The sequence below is a fragment of the Apaloderma vittatum genome, unplaced genomic scaffold (genome assembly GCF_000703405.1).
Source record: "Apaloderma vittatum isolate BGI_N311 unplaced genomic scaffold, ASM70340v1 scaffold2805, whole genome shotgun sequence".
In the NCBI taxonomy this organism is placed as follows: domain Eukaryota; kingdom Metazoa; phylum Chordata; class Aves; order Trogoniformes; family Trogonidae; genus Apaloderma; species Apaloderma vittatum.
The window spans coordinates 9,169-26,899 of record NW_009716300.1 but is presented as its reverse complement, the minus strand read 5'-3'; the positions used below and the strand labels follow the sequence as shown (position 1 = coordinate 26,899).

The 17,731-nt window shown below is 42.1% G+C and overlaps 1 protein-coding gene across 1 annotated transcript in view; it reads right to left on the bottom strand.

The window, feature by feature from the left end:
* The window catches only part of ISM1 (isthmin 1, angiogenesis inhibitor), a gene marked incomplete at its 5' end in the record, with an annotated part of 17,589 nt that extends 9,852 nt beyond the window's left edge, over nt 1–7,737 (bottom strand). The window contains 2 exons of the mRNA XM_009869460.1: nt 5,928–6,139; nt 7,707–7,737. Of these exons, the coding sequence (XP_009867762.1) occupies nt 5,928–6,139; nt 7,707–7,737 (243 nt within the window). The remainder of the gene's footprint in view (nt 1–5,927; nt 6,140–7,706) is intronic.
* Between the last annotated feature and the right edge of the window lie 9,994 nt (nt 7,738–17,731).

Below are 17,731 nucleotides of genomic sequence, written 5' to 3'. Positions count from 1 at the left end.
GAGTGTGCTATGTTTCTTCAGCTACCTGTGATCCACAGCAGAGTGTGACACTGCACGCAAATCAGAGCTGATGCCGTAGCTTTGTAGCTGCAGACATAGCTGCACAGAGAAGACAATGCCCACACAGCATTTTTTTTTAGCGAAAGGAGATTTTGCATCTATTTCATGCTTTGTGTTTGACCATAGACCAAGCCATTGAAACGGAACAACTTTGAGGCTGCAAAGAAGCTCCGCAGGGAGAAAGAGCAAGAGCAAGGAAAAGTGCAGTTGTCAGCCTAATAGCATCTTTATACAAGAGATATTTTACTCCCAGACTAAATATGGAACTGGAATGATTACTCCATTAAACCTCAGTTTCTACAGACCAAGAATTAAAAAGGATTTCATAAGTTTGAAAACAGCAGGGTTAGTCCAGGGATTCAAAATTGTTGCATCTATCCAAGCAAAACAGAGTTTTCACAATAAGTGAGAGGAAATAGTGTTACTGACTGGCTAACGCTGTGCACTCCTGGCCAGTCACAGGGCTTTAGTGCTGCCCACGTGAAAATTAGTATGACTCTAGTACTTTAGTAGCAAGTTTTAAGACCACATTAACTCTGTAAGCAATGACTCAGCAAAGTGGAAAAAAAACAAAACATAAAAACCCCCAAACCAAACAAAACCCTCTCATAAAAAAAAAAAGGCAAGGGCACTTGATAATTGTTCCGTTTGCTTTGCTAATCTGTAGTTACAGGACAGTGAACCAGCATGAACTGGCATTATTTCAGCCAGGTACAGTTTGAAGAACCAGAAAGATTTGATTTATTCAAGATGCCAAGTCAGTTTAAGCAAAAAGAGAGTTTGTAGGACAGGGAAACTTATGTTGAGCTACACTGGGGAAGAGAGGCAGGTGTAACGCACAAAATTCCAGAGTCTTAAGACCTCATGAGACCTCCAACAGCACTGCCACTAACTAACTTTCAAGATATATCTGTGCAATCAGGTATGCTCCCCTTCAGTCTGCTTTGGCTGCCAAAGAGGCTTATTACAAATGAGTTTTCCAACACACAGCCTATTTAAAAAACAAATATAATGAAAGCAAAATCCAAATAACAAATCCAAAATGAAACACACACCTATACTCCTCTGAGTGCTGTTTTAAGCTTTGATTACCAAGCTGTTTGGTTAACATGTGGCATAAAAACCATAGAGTGAAAGAAATTCAATAAAGAATCCCAGGATTGTCTGAACTGCCGCTCTTTGAGAAAAAGAAAAAAAAAGACAGCTTCAGTAGACTACTTCTGTTCTGCCCATTTAGCTTCATTTCTGCCCATTTCAGCTTCATTTAACTCTAATGGACCTTCCATAGGCAGGCAGAAAACAGGGAGTAATTCTGGCAACCCCTCCATGGTATGACCCAAAAGTTAAGGCAGAGGTGTGAGAAGAGGCTTGTGCTTCAGGCAGGCAATTTCCACCTATCCAAGTCTAAAATTCTGAAAAATCAGTATTCACTGAATTCTTCCCAGTACTTACAGATGGACTTAACATTAGCCCATGACTACACGATACATACACATGATACACAAACATGTATCTTGTTTGATTGTCTTTTATACTAGGGGTTGTTTATTAAAAAGAAAAAGGAAATCAGACCTAGAGGCATTAAAAAATGGGCATTTAAAGCAACTCTGGAAAAGCTTTCATGCTGTGTCACTACTCCAACAAAAACATGTTCTCCCAGAAACTAAAAAATAAGATCTGGTTTAGTATTTCTGCCTTGAAGACTGTTTTAAAGACTGATTTCTCTGATTTCTTATTCCAGTGATTATCAAAACTGTAAAGATTATTTCTTTTTTTCTCAAGCTTCCCAAAATGTCTGTGGTAACATAGTTCTTGTGTAAATCCACAATCATCTCCAAAAGTATTCAAACCTAAAATGAAGCCACTTCTTTTATGGTTGTGTGAGCTATAAATAAGGATGTTCCTCTAAAAATTGTTAAAAACAATTGGCACAGGTACATTAAAACAACAGTCAATTTTTAATGAAACAATTGTATCAAGCACAGATGTCTTGAGACACTGACATCCAATTTTCCCCTGGCCAAAAATATACAGAAGATAAATATTATCTCTGTCTGCTGGAGTGCACAGAAAGTTCTGTGTATTTTGTCCTGTTTACTGAGACCAAGTTTCTGAATTCATTTCAGTGGTGTAAACATTGCCCTAAGCAACTTCTGTGTGTCAGGAAGAACTGTATTTGCAATATTGTGCAAGCAGTGGATTCTACAACATCCTCTGTTTCCTTCATGCAACTGATGCAAATCTGCAAAGTGGAACTTGCTACTCCATAACGGTGGATACACGCAGGTCAGCAATGAGGCGCTACAACAGCAGAACAGAACTGAGTTCATTGCAAGATATTGAAATAGTAAACTTAGGTTTACACCCCATTAACAACTTCATTTAAAATTATATCACTAGTGACACCAATTTTACTTCTGGTTATGTCATGACAGTCCAGAACCGTTTTTTTGGCTTGATGAAAACTGAAGGACCGTCGAAATTTTCTGGGGGCAAAGAAGCTAATGTGACTCAAAACCTGAAATTTGTATTTAACGTTGCCAGTCCTATTTGCACTCTCCAATGGGTCCAACTGAAGCCTGGAATTAAAAATCCGGTCCAGATCCCAGCTCTGAAATTTTGCACTCTGCAGCGAGCTCTCCTTACACTGTGACATTAAGAAACGCGTGCAGAGCCAGTAACAGCTCTGGTACTGCAACTGGTTTAGCCGTGGCCCTTTGGCTCCCGGCTCTGCCTAGGCCAGTCTCTCCAGCTTGCTAAGAGGACTGGTTAGCTCCCAGCACGGCTATGTCGTGCTGCCAGTGCTGCAGCTCACTCAGCGAAGCAGGCACCCTGACCGCAGAGGTGATCTTGGGGGCAGGGAGTTCTACATGGTACAGGCTCCCCAAAAAAACAACCTGTGCTCGCTGCTTTTCTGCATCTTAATTTAGTGACAGGGACAATTGCTTTGCTACTACCTTAAATGATTAAAGGCATGAGAAGAAAAAAGCACTGCTCGAGCCCTTCAGTTCTTACTGTGCTGGATTAGGGATGAGATGCACTGGTCAGAGTTCAGTTTTACAGATATTGTGGGGTCTTTTGTGATGATACTGAGAGTGTTGCTTTCCAGTGCAGTGAAACCAGCAGCTTCAAATGACAAATATAAATGCTACCTAAAAAATACATCTGACAGAACGCGCTAAAAGCGATACATGATATAGATGGAGGTGAGGGAAATGGTCATGGATGAACCCGGAGAAGAGCAGGTTTGAAGTCTGCAGTTCTTTTTTAAAAGCAGCTCATGTTTAAAAGCAGCCTTGTTTCTCTGTAGCTGTGTATGTTCCTAGAATGAGTGGTTCTGTGGAGATGTTTTTTTTTAAGAGAAGATAGAAACTGAACAGATATCAAAGCAAATAATTAAAGCTAACAAAGCAGGACTGGTGGATATGGCCCACAGGCCTTATGCAAAATGATAAACACACCCCCAAGCAGGCAGCATTAACTTATTGCTTAAAATCACCCCCATCAATCCTGTGACTCAAAGTGAGAATAATCACAATACATTTAATCATATACTGATCTACTTCAGTTTTCCCGGGCACATCAATGGTTTTTAGGACAGAAATCCTACCTAACTCTGCACAGTTTCTACCTGGAACCCATCACCTCACGCAAAATGTTTAACAGATCCATCACAAGTGGAGCTCACCCAGCCATGTTTCAGGTACTGGTTGTGAAGCTTGATCAAGATTCAAGTTCTCTGAAGAGCATTAATATCAACAAAATGCCCTTGCCTGACAAACAGTAAGGACTTCTCCCCTTTCAACCTGCTTTTCCAGGCTGAGTTTTATGTCTATTTATTAGGGTTTTAAAATGCCCAGGTATAATTTCCCATGGAAATGTTATTTTTTGGTCTATGCAGGTTTGTAATAGTAGAAAGGAAAAGAACTTGTGGGTCTTTGAGAAGCAAATGTGGCCACTGTGCTAGATTAAGACACACAGGCTCTTTTCCCCTTTCCGACCTCACTGTCCTAGGAGGATGTTTAAATTAACACCCCAGGATTATAACTTCTACCCATTGTGCGAAAAAAAGATTTTGTATCAATTCTGCTCTCACCTGCCAAACAGCTGATGAGGAATTTGCAAGTCAACAAGTGTCATTCTTTTCATTCAGGTCAGTAGGGTACTGTTTAATGAGTAAGAATTCACTATAATCCTGTCTTTCTGAAAAGAGTCAGGCCACCTTTTACAACCTTTAGGCAAAGAAATAAACTTTCATTGACTCTATGATAAAAAAATGGGAGTTTTATCTCCATGAGGCCTGATTTGCTGCAGGACTATCAACCTGCTGCAGGAACTTAAAGCAGCTTTGTATATCCTTATTTCGGCACCTAAGTAAGCAGAGTAAATATAATGCAGATCTTAGGGAGCCTGTTTCTGAAAGAGCTGATCCTTCTGCATAAGAGCTCCAGGATTAATGCTGCCCAATGTTTTCCAGTTTACAAGACTGGGCTTCCCAGTTCTCAGAGTCCAGCAAAAGTGCTGACATAGTTGGCTGACGCATTTCCAAGATCAGGTGGTGGAAAAAGAGGTCATAGCAGAAGCAGTTACCATGAAGACAAGCCAGGGAAATGTTTCCATATCATTTATCTGTCCCTGGGTCTAAACATTAAATGCTGTTACCAATCAGAGACAGTTTTTGTTTCCTCCTGTCCTCCCCTGCGGTTTACATACCGTTCAAACAAGGACGTTACGTTATTTACCTCAAGCTACAATCTGGGGCCCCTGGAGCTTCCCTACCTTCCTTTCCCAAGGCTTTCTGGAAGGCTTCTCGAGCATGAGGGCTGTGTACAGTCACCACATGTTGAGCGTGTTTACTACCTTGGCCATCAAGTACTGGGCCCACACTTGATCCAGATCCATTAGGCTTCTTACCGTTGCAAGCCATCTATGATGTAACGGAGCGTAAACTCGAAGACAGCTTGTTCTCGCCCGATCGTGTTGGTCTCTCATCAAAACATCTACTATATCTTTACGTACGTCCTTCTTAGACATATCAAAAGGATGGTAATTTTGTGGGCTGGGGGACTATAAGAAGCCAGAACTTAATTAACCAGAAAACCATTTCTATTAGTGTAGTGTTTTTATAAGCACATCTTAGGCAGAACAACATTTCAATTTATTGTTTTGGTTAAAAAAGACTGCTTATTAATGCCAATTTTGCTTTAAGGCTCTGAATTAAAAACAAATCACTCATTTTTTCCTCTTTCTAATCCTTGAAGTTTCAAGCTGCAAGTGGCTTGTAAGAGGCCATTCCAAACCCAAGAGCAGTTTGAGGAACAACATACAACAAAGTTTCTTGCAGACAACTTTTTTTTACTCCAGGCAGCTGCTGCAGAACTTAACTTTAAGTCTTGGTTCCATACAGAGGACCACATTTTGTGCTTGTTCTCTTATAACCTTTGGGGATGGCTGCATTTTATTATAGCACACCAAAAGTGAATCTGTTCACAAACAAATTTTGCAACAGAGAATTGAAAACACGATTTAAAATACCCATTTAACATCAAAGAAGATAATACATTCCAAAATGGCAATAGCAGGGATGGCTTCAGAATCATAAATGATACCTGTACTTATGCAATCAACACCATCCAAAGAGAAATTCAGAAGAAAAACTTAAATCTGTGCATTCACTTAAGTATGTTATAACATATTTTACCTTTGTATTATGTATTATCTATCATATACATCCTCTCTTGGTACTATTGGTAGTGAGACAGGATGTTTTGACTACACGTCACGGAAGCTGGACTGAAAGATGTCTTGGTTCAGCAAAATAATTTTGTGCAGCTCACAAAAAAAATCACGTTAACATAAATTTGTACCTGAATGTTGGGATTCTGCCCATTGATATCTGCTTTTGACAGGTCAGGGAAGTTTGGGAGATCCAGGAGGAAAGATCTGGGTCCATCTCTTTGCAAGGACGTATGCCCATTTTCCTGCATGAACCGCTGCTTAGGGAATGGCCGGTGGGCTGCCTGGAGATCAGGGTATTCTCTTCTGTCCTCGGGGTTCAGGGTGAAGGTGTCTTCAGGAGAAGGGTCATCGGCAGTGAGCGCGTTCTGGGGAAAAAAGCAACGGCACTGTAACAACGACCGAGAGAGCGCACAGTCCTGCCAGTGCCCCCGGCCCCAGCCGCCTGCCAAGGACGGCTGCAGCGTGCGTACAGAAAGCCTTTCAGCACACACGCCCGTGGCTCATTCCTGAAACACACAGGATTTAGGACTGGTATTTTCTAAGGTGCTTATGAGTTTGGCATCTGACTCTCACTGAAATCTGTAACCATCTGACAAAAGATAAAACAGTCAGACGTGGGTGCTTAGGTCTTTCAGGTTCCTCTAACGTTCCAGCCCTACCGTGAGCACCCACACATCGACACAAGCATCTAACTTCCAGCAAATGTGGACACACGAAGCTCTGAAACAATGCCTGGCAAACCACATTATATCACATTAAACATGTCCCTGAAATGGTGAAAGGTATCCTTAGTATAAATCGTTTGCTTTGTTCCAAAGGGGAGCAAAACCCTAAATGCATGTTGAAATTTACAGTATTATTAAAAGACCCTACAGCTCAGCTGGCACCCTGCCCTTCTCTCTCTCCTCAACCTTAAACTTCTATCTCGCCGTTTTGTGTTCCTCACCCAGTTCCTCTGGTCTTGAACATCTGAACCCTCCTTCCTCTGGGATCTCATTTTCATGTTTCCCTAATGGCAGGATTGAATTTCACCAAGTTGTGGGTCAGCGGTTAATGCTTTTGTTATTGCTGAGTGTACTTTTCGGGTTTTGTAGTGTATTACAGTAGGCTGCCTTTGAACCAGTAGCACCGCTGCCACTGCCTTTGACCCCACCAAGGAGATACATTTCGTATCAAAACCACACACTCCCTGGCTTAAGACTGGCCTGGGCACTCGGGGGAAAAATCCAGCGGAGAAGTCAAACCTTCTTATGGCTCCCAAAAAAATGCATGGGGCAGATTGAGCACAGGTTTTACTTTTGACTCAGCTGAAAAATTTTTAGGCTTGAGGTCTTAGTAAGACTGCCTGGGGAGCTTTTATTTTCAGTTCATAAAGAGACAGCAAGCATGGAGAGGGTAAATGTTAAAGACCTATCTTTTAAAACAAGCACAATTAGAGTGGAATGGCCACATGTGGTTCTGGCTCTGCTGAAGCATATTTTTGCCAGCATTTCTGGTTAAACGCAACCTCCATCCAGCTCCCCTGGCTCAAATTAAGCTAGCATACCTTTTAAGCCCTCGGACAGATAACAGTTCCAATGTCTTTTATTTCATGTTTATTTGCTCAGTAGGTTCTAAATTGACCCTTGAAGAAATTTTACAATATAATCTCTGCTCATTACGGACAAATATCCAGCGAGTTAAATAAACCAAGATTTAAGAGTTAATATGGGACTAAGTTGAATCGTGTCAAGCAAGTACTAAGGTGCTTCTCCTCTCTCCTTCTTGCTGCACTGCATCTGTAAAGAGCAAACTCAGATTTAGCAGAAATAACCTTGTCTTGATGTTTTCAGGATCAGAACGGCTACACTTTTGAAAGTGCCAAAAAGGTATTTTTTATATGTCTAGCTGCAGCACAGATGCAAAAAGTTCATTCTGAATTAGCGTATGTGTGCAGTGCTAAAAATGTATGTGCTCCTGACAGTCTGTATTCCTTGAAGCCTTAACCAAAATCTCCTCTCTTTGCTGAAGGCCGGGTAGGACTTTCAGATGGCCTTGGTCAGCCACGCATTAACACACCCCTTATTCAGCATGAAGTAGGAAGCAAATCACACAGCAGCAAGCTCTGGGAAACAAAACTGAGGGCCACGCAACTAACTTTATGTTCCTTACACACATGCTAGTTCTTTAACTGAACATGCATCAGAGAGAATTTAACTGCAAACCTCTTGGCCCATGAGGATTAAATGTCTTCTCAGCCATTCTCAGTTATGTCTGACTACCAACAAGGTGTAATTGTGCTGTTATTAAATTACTTCAGAGAGGAACATAAAGAAAATGTGGTGCTTAGCCACTTTTTGCTGGGCTACCATGCCCACAATCTTACCTTTATTAAAAATAAAGTGAGATTTTATTAAAAAATAATAAAATTCTCACATACAATTTCACACCCTCCTTATCTGCTTGCCACTTCAGGAGCATCCTGATTCCCCACATCAACATACCGTGCAGACAGAGGTGGTCAGGGGCTTTAGAGACCTACATTTAATTCTCCGGTAAGACTCACTGTGTGATCTTGGCCAGCCATGGCCTGTCTGTGCCTCGGTGGGGATAAGAGCACTTCCCTTCCTCACTGTGATGTTTGCGGGGAGCTCAGCAACTACAATAATAAGGGCTATATGAAAAGTTTTTAATAGTGTCAGACAGATGGAATATCACATGGAGTTAGTTAGAAAATTATCATGGTGAAGTAATGACATCAGGCTGATCGGGCCCACTACCAAGCTGCTTGGGGCAGGCACTGTCATTAATTACAGACTGAGTTGGGATTGTCTAATGTTAAAAAGAAAAACAGAGGGGGGGATGTGGTAACTGCCTGGCACCAAAGGCTGCCGCAGCAAGGAGAAGGATGGACCGCACCGCTTGCTCAGGGGGGCACAATCAGCAGAGCCCAGCTCAACGTGAGGCACCCGTTTCGAATGGCAGTGACAGCAACGCTCGAGAGCAGACTTTGGCAGGGAACGTGGGATTTGTCTTTAAGAGCAGGGCAGACTAATGCCGGGCAGGGGTGGCACAGGTTAAGCAGTGTGTTCTCTGCCTAAAAGAAGCATTATCTCCTGTGGCCCTTTTTGGGTGAGGGCAAGCCCATGCTGTGCCCCCTTGGGGCTTCTGTGTCACACTGTAGCACAAGCAAAGAGAAACACTCAGTGTAGCACCACCATTTCAGTTACCTGCTCACAGTACCATAAGCGAAAGATCGTTTGTTTCCAGTCACTAAAATGAATAGAATGTCTGTTTTTTAGGTAGATAATTCTTGGGGTGGTGGCTAAGCTGATCTGCAGTGTTATCAGAAATGCATGCTCCTGGTAAAAAGACAGAAGAGGCTGCCATCAATAAAAAGTGAGCTTGAACTGCATGTGAAGAGAAGACCATGGGCTCAACCTGTTCTACTGCATTAGCTCAGGAAAAGGCTCTTCCAAGACCAATCTCACAGTAAGAAGTGTGTCCTTACCGTAATGCCAGCATCCTTTCTGAAGAAAACATGGTTTGTGTTCCAAAGCTAAAAGATGAATTTTTAATTTTTTTTTTTTGCAGGGGGAGAGTTATTCTCTTTCTACATTATTCCACATGTTTATACTTCACACAATTTATTTTTGGGTGTACACAATTTGTATTCCCAATCGCTTTTGGGAAAGCAGTGTTGCTTGCCTTGCTTTACAAGCTATGTCACTTAATTCTGAACTACTGACTCAGTTTCTTTGAAATTATGACATCTGTAACTCAGACACATTGGTTTCTTACTCAAATGATGCATCTGCTCCAAATATTTTATGATAAATTGCTTTTTTTCCCTTCATTAACAGAATGATTCACAACTTTTAAAGTTTCCATTAAAATGATTTTAAGGGGTTACTCACGCTTTCTGTCAGCTACAGTTCTGCTGCCCCATGGGATCAAATATTTATAAAAGTTCCTAACACAAACACAGCTTAGGATTTCTGAGTGTTCTAAGTGTGGACAGCGTCTAACGGCAGGAACACACTATTCATGGTGTGTGTGAAAAGGCTAAGAAATAAACCCAAGAGAGACAGAGAATCTGTCGTATCGGTTGTGTTCCAGAATAACACACCTTGCCACATCAACCGCTGAAAAAGAGAGGGCACCAGTTTGGTACATATCAATGACTCTGTCTTCATCTCTAAACCAGGGAAGAAGAGCAACTCACAGGGATTTTGTGAGGGTACTTTTAATGCAGGTGATCCAGGTGGGACTTGCACTGTGGAAGGGTTTAAGGCATCAAAAAAGCAATTCTGCCTGTAGGAAGAATTTCCCACCCGAAGTTGCAGTGTAACTTTTCAACAATTGCCTTCTTGTTTTGTTTCTCCCTCTGTCACATTAGATATTAGCTGCAGGGAAGTGTACCGATTCTCTACCCCACAGAGCAGTTAAACAGAAATGGGAACTTATAAAAAGGGGAAAAGGAAATTTCTCTGCATTTTTAACAAGTGACGTATCCATCTCCCTCCTCTCTTCCTTATTTTAATCCCATTTCCAGTTCCGGCGGAACAACCAAGGCAGAGAATAAGTAAGAACGAGCTACAGAAAATACTCTGGAGCAGCTTCTATTTCTCTGTCCTTCACATTTCTTACCTTCCTTCATTCCCTCCCCACTTGGCACATTTGCAAGCACCGCTAATTATGGAGTTGAAAGAATTTCGGAAAACTGATGCAACTTACATCCCTAATAGCTCTCAGACAGCAAGGGAATCTATTACTAAATCCCTGCTGCAGCTACACTGCTTTTTTATTTCTTGTATACTCCTTTGAAATATCTTGTAAAATGATCTTGACAAGAGGTCTTGAATTGAAAAGCAACAGTCTGTCAATGCACTTTCATGATGCACCTGTACAGCATCTTCAACCACCAGGAACAAGGAACGCTTATTTATTAGGAAACTTCACAGACGCTATAAAAGATTATATTGCTATCAGAGACAAAATGAGGCCTGGGGCCTTCACAGAAAACCATTACAGCCATTAGGACTGGTTTCATTTCCCACCTGCCTAAACAGATTGTTTTGATTTTGAAGGCTGTCGTGTGTTTCCAGGTTAGTGCTAAATGATCACTTTAAAATTAGCTGGTCTGGGGAGGCTGAGCAACACACTGGGATACCACACGAGACTTTCACCTCTGCAGATCCAAGATCTGTAACGAACTTGATTGATCTAATTCCTGGTGTTTGGTTTGTTTTTTTTTTTTGTCTATCATGACTATAAGCAGCACAGAACCTAGCAAGATGAGTTACAAGAACAGCATTAGACAAGCAGAGAAGTTAACAGCTGAAAAGCATTATCAGAGATACCTGGCAAAAAAGTTCTTTTACGCTTAATGGTACATAGAGACCAGGCAGTCATAGGACCTTTGTTCTCTTCTTAGCTCTGCTTTGGCTTCCCCATTCAACATTTCCGTGTGACTAGCTGAACACATGCGCTGGTACTGAGCCTCACAGCTCCAGTTTACTCCAAGGAGTCAGTGATGTTTCTGGTATCTTCAGAATAAGTTAGACCAGAGGAGCATCACAGTGACCAACTCAACTACTGTGACACTCTCCTTTTTTCTTAAAATGTGCTTGTCCCTCATGTTCACATATGTCCATGAAGTGGAAGGCATTACTTATCTTCAAAAAGCCACACAAATTAATCGTGGCAGTAATTAATAACACATTTCAGACAATCACTGTTCATAAATAATTTAAAATAGGCTACACTGGTTTGTGCATACACAACTGCTTTCACTAAGGAGCTCCAAAATACAGCACCTGCTTTAAACATTGTGTGAATCACAGAATCATAGAATGGCCTAGGTTGGAAGGGACCTTAGAGATCATTTAATCCAACCTTCCCATCATGGGCAGGGATCACTGATTACAGTCGGTAATGAAAAATAGTAATATTTATTTTAAAAAGCTCATTTATTAGGGTCTATTTTATAATAATTCTCTATTTAGTGTGGCGAAATTAGCAAAATGACTTTGTATCTCGTTGTTCCTTCTAACTTGTGGTACACCTGCATGTGTGACCAAGTGGCCGCACAAATACCAAACCAAATTGTTCCACAGGGTACTGCTATGGGACACAGCAGCTTCAAGGGATGTGTGGCTCTTGAAGTGATTTTGTTTCTTGGAGAAGAGGATGGAGTCGCAAATACCGTTGCTATCAGGACAGCAGAAATTCAGAGGAGACCTGTTGATCCACTGTTGCTGTTGAAGCAGAGGTCCTCTGCAGAGAGCTTAAATGTTGAGAACCAGTGGTGGCACAGCAGGGCAGTGAGGTGCTTGGGATGTACCCATGGCTGATTTTCTGCTCTATGCTGAAAGAGCTCTCAGGAGCTGCACACAGCAGAAACAGAATCTCAAAGCATCTGGCCACATTCATCTAAGAATCAGAGCTTTCAAATTTGAGATTTTTTTATACTAAAAACTTCTAGCCCTCATAGCTCCACAGAAAATCTTGAGAACTGAATACACAGCCAGAAGTTACGCTGGGACTGCAGAGGTCCCAGGGCGGTAATGCTGAGATCCCCTTCATATCTACGGGGCAGTGAGTTCCAGATCGCACTTTTGAGGCACGTGGCCAAAACTACAACAGGACCCTCCACAGTGGAGGAAAAGGCTGTTTCCTTGTTGAAACATCTAAACTGATACATCCTGAGTGCTGGAGCAGCCCTACCACCTGTTCACTCACGTGCAGTCGTCAACCTTTGCCCATCCCTCATTCGGTCTCTGGTTGGGAGCTTCTCTCACCAAGCTCCCTGTCTCTTCCACACGGATAACAGTGGGTTCCACACTAAACAGTGGGTCTACAGCGAAACTGCTCTGGCAGATAACATTTTTTCCTCAAAACCTAAGGAGAAAACCAACCATACTATACTTGGATCTGGCAACCTTTTGCTACATGCTGTGGACACACATTTCACAGCACAGCTATTTTTTTATGCTCCATTGTTTGCTTGTATTTCATGTTCTCCTTCAGCTGGAAAATACAAACAGTATGGTTCAGCTTCGAGGTGAAGAACTGCCAGTTTGTGTAAACAGTCTGATAACAAAAAGGACTGGGTGGTGATTACAGCTCAATGTCTACTGGAAGAAACAGAGGCCCTCTAGCAAATTTTCTAACATAGTGCACACTGGCGCTTTGTTCTTCTGCAGATACTCAGCCACCCACAGGATAGCCAAGCACACAGAATTTAAAATCCTGGAGGGCTTTGACAGATGTTCAGTGCCAGGTTTTCCTTGTGGTTAACACATATTTTCAGTTGCCTAAGCTGGTGGCAAACATTTAGTTGTTCTTTACAAATGTAAGATCTTCCCTGTAATCACTGCCTGGCTGGAACTCTCCATACAGGACACAGTGATTTAGTGGTTGAACAGGCAAATGTACAACTGAAGAGTAGCCCAGCTATTCCACTCCAATAACTGTGGTGCCAAAATGCAAAGTCTTTGAACATTCCAATTCCTTTCAGGTTTTATATAATGCTTGCATAAAATCAGTAATATTATAAAGCTTTAAATATTGGAATCCATTTGTACCACAGCTAAATTTAATTGAACAAGTCTAATCTCACCCATCATGTGAAATCTGCATCATAATTTACACACCAGGTTGCAACAGAATGGGAAAAACTGCCTTAAGCTGCAATCAAAACTGCAAAAGCAAAGGAAATCCGGAATATTAATATTTTTTGTACACAACATGGTTAGGCTTTGCAGGCCAGCACACACAAAGTCAGTGTAAATGAAAGAGAACAAGCACACATCTGAAATTATTTTCATGAGTTTTAAACTAGGTCCTTTTGCAAGTTTCTTCCACTAAATCACAACGGCTAGGGTTTCACTAGGTGAATCGGCTTTAATAAATGAGGTTTTCATCTCTCCCTAGCTAAAAGAGTAACCTTACTTGAAACCTTTTTTAATTTCCAAAGTTGCCTTCAGCGGTTAGTTTCCAAGAAACAGCTATTCCCAGCCTCTGTGTCTCCCTCTCATATGCCACTGAATATCCACCCTATGCTTTGAAAAGTGTCTATGACTCCGGCTGAGCTAGCTGACAGATGTTTTTAGAGACTAGAAAGTGTTTAGTCCCTGTGGACTAAAAGCTACATGATGACTTCATCCCATAAGCAAAAGCTAATAACGGGAAAGCAAGAAAGCAGACAAGTGTTATATTCCAAAAACATGATGTTTCCTGTGCTTCTGGCAACACTACTCCTGTGCCTGAAACAAGGCAAATCACTTGAGCCTTGATGCTCAAAACATGCACACCATCGAATCGCTGTGAGACAATTCACCTGGCCCTCCCTCAGCTGCCTTCCCCACCAACACTCGTTTTTCTTTTGATGGAAGTTAGAGGGTGAAGGCAGAGGAAAGGCAGCGTTTGTTTACATTCAGTATCTATGCACCGACTGCATGCTCACAACACTCTCTGGAAGGGATTGTTACTACACCCAGGAGTTTACAGCGAAACAGCAGCAGAAATTTGAGTGGTTGCCTCAGGACCACGCACTCTGCTCTTGCCGAGAAGTATTCTTTCAAGCCCAAGTGTACAGTTTTAACCTCTCCATTTAGAAAACTTCAGAGACTGATACAGGAGCAACTGGAAGTCATTAGTATAAATGACATCTGCACATGCAGTGCGATAATGGTCTTATTTTTTATATCAAGACATCAGCAGTGGACATTATGCCCTCTCTCTACATCTCTGTGAACTGCCCTAATGACGGAACAAGAGAAAGAAACAAGAGGAAGCAGATAGACAAGAGAAAGGCCTCCCTCCAGTGACATTACTGGGAAGAAGAGCAAGCCAGTAGATACGTAGTACACTGTGACAAGATAATGTGAAGACCCTTCTTCTCTTTGCAGAGGGCATGAGAGAAAAGATTTGCTCTGGAGAGAAGTGTGGGCTTTTGTATCATGAAGTCTATGCATGTATATATAAATTTTCTTAGAACAGTAAGGGAGGGGGTTATTTCCTAGAGCTGATTAAAGAAGCATGACTCGATTTTCAATTTCAAACGACTCGGGGGGGCATTCCAATCGACTGCAGACAGGAAATGAGTACCATACATGCACTGAACAAGGCAGATGCTTTTGAATCTGACACTTACGTGAAAAGAAAATATCTTCATTTCTGTCTCCCCTCCGCCCCACGATCACTAGTTAGTTCTGGACTATTTTTAGGATAAACTGTTTTATTTTTCAAACTTGTTATAATCTCAGCATGTGCGTGAAGCCACCCAGACGCCACTGACAATGAACTGCATGGAGCCAGCCAAATGCATCTTTAGATTAGTCCCAGCAGCCAAACACAGCAGCAAGGTAGAAGAGGAAACGTAAGCAGTTCGGGTTTGAGATATCCTAACCTTCACTCTTGAGGAACAGAGACGGGACCCTAGCTGATACACCAGACCCTAGGGAGGGAGAGCTGCTTCTGCACATGAAGAGATTCCAAAGCATATACAGCAGACACGCTGCAAAGCAGGTTGGATGAGCATCTCCTGGTAGGCTGTGCCACACAACTCACTTCCTCGTGAGGTGCTGAAGAGATATAAATATGCAGCTTTTCTCCTCATACAGCTCTTACAAATAAACCGCAGCAATTGTCATGAGAGTATTATGCAGTTTATAACCTGACTGCAATGTAATTTTGACTCTTTTATCAACGGCAGCAGTGTGTGTTGGGGAATTGGCATATCCAGCTCTTTCCCCCCACTTAGATCATATGTGTGCAAAGACACAATTGCAGCTGCTAACTCCTCTTGTATTTTATTGTTGGAAGACTTAAATAGGATAAAGCAAAAAAAAATCAGAGAGGTGGTATTAATCTGGCCCCTACTCTGATATTATGCAAATAATTAGTTCATTTTATTTTGGTATTAAGGCTGCCATGACTATATTCCTAAGAACATGAAAAAAAATGATCCGCTTAGGAAAAAGAGACAGGAGAAGAAGAAAGAGGGATGGGTAGGTGAGAAAGGCAGCTCTGATTTACATTATTCAAAAAGCCATGAATGCTACATCAAAGACGAGCAAGCATCAAACTCAGGATAAAGATTTCAGCAGCTTTTTCAGACCAACTGATCCCACAAGGGCAAACTCTTTTAAACACTAGATGATGCCTCCAGCTAGCCAGAACTCCTACCTTATACCGGCCAAGCCTCACGTACTTTGCTTTCATCAGCTGGCATATTGGGGAAAGCAGAGACAACTAAGACACTGCTGTATCTGGGCCTGATGAAGGAGACATACAGCAGAGTGCAGAAGGAGCACGTGTGCATTTTCTGTACCAGATGTTGCCTTTCTAATGGCCATCACGGTACATGTCAAATAAAAGAACAGATTCCTCACTGAAGAGTCGTGTGTTTGGTGACCGCTGATATCGTGGAATGCTTTGTCCGAGGACAGAACGCAGTCACCCTGCTGAGAACCCTGGGCAGGGTTTGTTTCCGCAGTGCTGACGTACTGATAAATACAAACCCACCAGATATTTGGGATACGTCATCTAAAGAGCTACATCTCAGCTGGCAAGCCATGACTTGCTCGTGAGTTTGGACTCACAGGTCTAATCTGAACACCTAGATGGCACAGGATCCAACCCTAAATCAAGTCCTGAACTGTCAAATGCACTACAGATTGGCATCTCCCCACCCCCTCAGCTTCCCTGTCTTGGGTTGGGTGTCACTGGAGTCTAGCAGAGAAGCTTCCAGGTGTTCTGCCTTGTTGGGACACTTCAGAATCATGCCTCAAGCAAGAGCCACTGGAATTGGGGGCAGTAAAGCAATTTCACCTGATACATCCCCAGGTGGTTTCCTAAGAGCTGCCCTTGGGCTTCTGATCCACGTGCACTGGCTTCATTGCTCCTGCCATCGTCACATCCCTGGGAACGCTCCATTCCGCCTGCCCTCCACACCTGCTACGTTACACACACCGCTACAAAAGCACACTGCAGATTATTCAGCTCTTTCCAAGCTCTGCTCACAATTCAAAGCCCATCTACTCTCTCATCAGAACTTAGTGGAGCTTGGTACCTTACACATATTAATGACATGGATGACCCTTTTCCTTCCACGCATTTTGAGCGAGAGCTAGTGCTACTGCCACTTAAATGCATATCAAAAGCTCCAGGACTCTATCAGGCTAAATAGTTCATTTGAAACCTTTGGTGCTATTGTTCCAGTACGACTGAAGACACAGGCGTGGTGTGGCTGCCCTCGGTTTCCTTTTGATATATATTTTCACAAATGTTAGACATACACATATCAACCCCTCTGTTCTTCACTAATAAAAGCTGGGTCTCTAAAGCACAAGATGAGGAATAGATACTCTAATGGCCAGCTGCAGCAAGCCTTTCATAAATAACACGACAATCAACCTCTGTGAAGGAAAAGTGATACTCCAGAAGCTCTATCCTGACATGCATCTGTTTTCCTACCATAGGAAGGAATAAGCATCTAAAAAAGATAGATGCTGAATGCCTAAACAAACTCTGAATTAGAGAAGGTAGCAGTAATAATGGATGAATTGTAAACCACCTGCAAACGTTAAGATTGCTGCACTCTTCTGCAGACCACTGAGTCTATACTGCAAACCTCCAATAGATAGGCGCTGTGCTCTATAAAAATCATGATGAATGCAGGCTTGTTTTTATATTACGGAGGTCCTAATCCTCCTCCTCCTCTGCCTTTGCTCTATTGTTACAACATCAAAGACCAACTGCTGGCCGAGATACAGTCAATATGAAAAGGGCGACCAGCAAATTTACTGCTTGACTTCATTCCCTTTAAATGGAATAGGCACCATGGCCCTTTTTCAAAGTCCAATCACAGACATATATCTTTTTTATTGGACATCATGTACAATAAAGTGAAGCTGTAACTTGGAAAAAAAAATAGAACACCTTA